The sequence below is a fragment of the Uranotaenia lowii genome, chromosome 2, assembly GCF_029784155.1.
Source record: "Uranotaenia lowii strain MFRU-FL chromosome 2, ASM2978415v1, whole genome shotgun sequence".
In the NCBI taxonomy this organism is placed as follows: domain Eukaryota; kingdom Metazoa; phylum Arthropoda; class Insecta; order Diptera; family Culicidae; genus Uranotaenia; species Uranotaenia lowii.
The window spans coordinates 348,071,336-348,073,359 of record NC_073692.1 but is presented as its reverse complement, the minus strand read 5'-3'; the positions used below and the strand labels follow the sequence as shown (position 1 = coordinate 348,073,359).

The following is a 2,024-nucleotide window of genomic DNA, read 5'->3' as shown; positions in this document are numbered from 1 at the left end:
CGGAACGGACCGCGTCAACAGCTCGTACCGAATCGAGGAGAACCAGATCCGGTCTATGTTGTGACTTTCGCAGCTCATCAGGTTCCTGATGAGCCGGCAATGGTCGTTTAGGGTTTCCATGAATTTGACCAACAGTTCTCGCGTTTTCTGTTCTTTGGCGCGATCGCAATCCGTTACGAGGAATGCTTCCTTGCAGTTCATGGTTAAGTTCTTGTTTTTTTTTATTTAGAGTTGTCCCTGTTGTGGGACCGCTAGGGCCAGCGTTAGCCCAACTCACGAGAGAAGTACTTGTTTTGAAAATTTGAGGGAACGTTTGTAAACATAGACGTTGGCCTTAACTTCACATCAGTGACGCAAAATATGTCTGTTGCTTCGATTCAACAAATTTTAGGCGGCACGATATTAAAAATCTAGAGAAACACAGAAAATCCATTTTTCTCCTAATTTAAGATGGTACTTCCGGTTTCAATTTATTTAAAAAATATTCAATTAAGGTTCAAGCTACATCCTTTTACCTTAAAAGCACTCTTTAGTGATAAGTTTTTCAGGAGTGAGTTCCGGTGTTTTCCTATTAAGCTTTTTAAAAGCTTTCAAAATGAGAAACCGGGAGTTTCAAGCTTTTATGCTTTGTTTACAAATTTTATGCATTTACCGGGCGCGAATTTGAACGTTCACTAATTCATAAACAGTTTGAAAATTGTGTGCCAAAAATCGTGTTTTCGTTTAAAAACCTGTTTCATTTGAGTTCCTATTTGTTAATTGAAAAGCTAAAATATGAAATTCCGAGCGATGATTGTGGACAGCGTTTACATGAGGGAATTGCTAAACATTGTAACGACCTTCTCGCGTATCAACAAAAATTTGATCATCAACATACAACCGACCAAGGTGATGATCCAGATTGAGGCGGAGGTAGAAGCTGGGCAGTGCCTGTGGTGTGAAATCGGTGTCCAGGGATTCTTCAGCGAGTACGTCATGGACGGGATCGATACGGATTACAATCAGATCTATATGGTTGTTTTGGCGGCGAATTTGGTAACTTGTAGTATATTTCTAAACGAGAAATTTGAATATTTAAAACTTGAAATTTGATTTAAGGTCCAAGCCTTGGCTTACGTTCGGTCCAACCATGTCGAATACCTTAAGTTGAAACTCTCTAAAACGGATATGGTTTGTTTGTCGGTCGAAATGAGTGGAACGACCCACAACGATAGCGACATCATTTGTCCCAAGATAAAGCATGACATTCCGATAACGGTAGCCCCAAGGACCGATTGGGTTAACTTCAACTTGCCCTTGGATGTGGCTTACGATTTGACGGTTCTACTACCGGGCATAAAATCACTTAAAAGTCTTCTGGACAAGAAAAAGAACCTTTCCCCTTCGGTCACCCTGTACGCCACCTTAGGCGGAGAGCTATCTCTAGTAGTAGAAACTAACCTGGTTACCGTAGCCAGTCACTATAAAGGGATTCAATGTTCCCGAGCAAAACCCCCGGATCAGTCGAACGTTTCCAGAACAAGCAACAATTCATCGGCAGGACTGGAGGAAGCATCCTGCAAAGTAGATTCTAAGAAACTGTCCATCCTGCTGGAGAGCGTGAATTTTTTCGATCTCAAAATGATAGCAAACATTAAGAATGAACATTTAGTGAACATCAAATTAGTGGTAAGGGATAATGTGTTTCTCAATTTTATATTACCGGCTGTTGATTTTGAATAAATAAATTGTTAAAATGAATAAGATTATATTTCAAAATTTATATTTCAAATGTATTTTCTAAATAGGATGATGTTTAAATGAATAACGCAACTGAACTGTTAAGTTTCTGAGAAGTTGAACACAGTTTATGGAACTGTTTGTTTATTTCAAAAAGATTTGAAACAAAATGGTTATAATCCAACAGAAAAACTGTGAGCAAAATTATCGTTATGATGATTGACTTACTTTCTTACTTACTTAATTACATAATGACTATACTAACCTCTTGCTTACTAATTTTAATTTATTTACACAATATTGTT

At 38.2% G+C, this 2,024-nt stretch overlaps 1 protein-coding gene across 1 annotated transcript; it reads left to right on the top strand.

The window, feature by feature from the left end:
• Positions 1-647: 647 nt before the first annotated feature.
• On the top strand, positions 648-1,762 carry LOC129743618 (checkpoint protein HUS1). The gene is made up of 2 exons (XM_055735697.1): positions 648-1,035; positions 1,099-1,762. The coding sequence occupies exons 1-2, from the start codon at positions 775-777 to the stop codon at positions 1,720-1,722; spliced, it is 885 nt and encodes a 294-aa protein (XP_055591672.1). The 5' UTR covers positions 648-774; the 3' UTR covers positions 1,723-1,762.
• Positions 1,763-2,024: the final 262 nt, after the last annotated feature.

Excerpts from the sequence above, each read along its gene's own strand:
- LOC129743618 (XM_055735697.1), top strand. The coding sequence starts at position 775 with ATGAAATTCCGAGCGATGATTGTGGACAGCGTTTACATGAGGGAATTG. Across the intron at positions 1,036-1,098 it reads TTGTTTTGGCGGCGAATTTG|GTCCAAGCCTTGGCTTACGT; the intron begins GTAACTTGTAGT and ends ATTTGATTTAAG.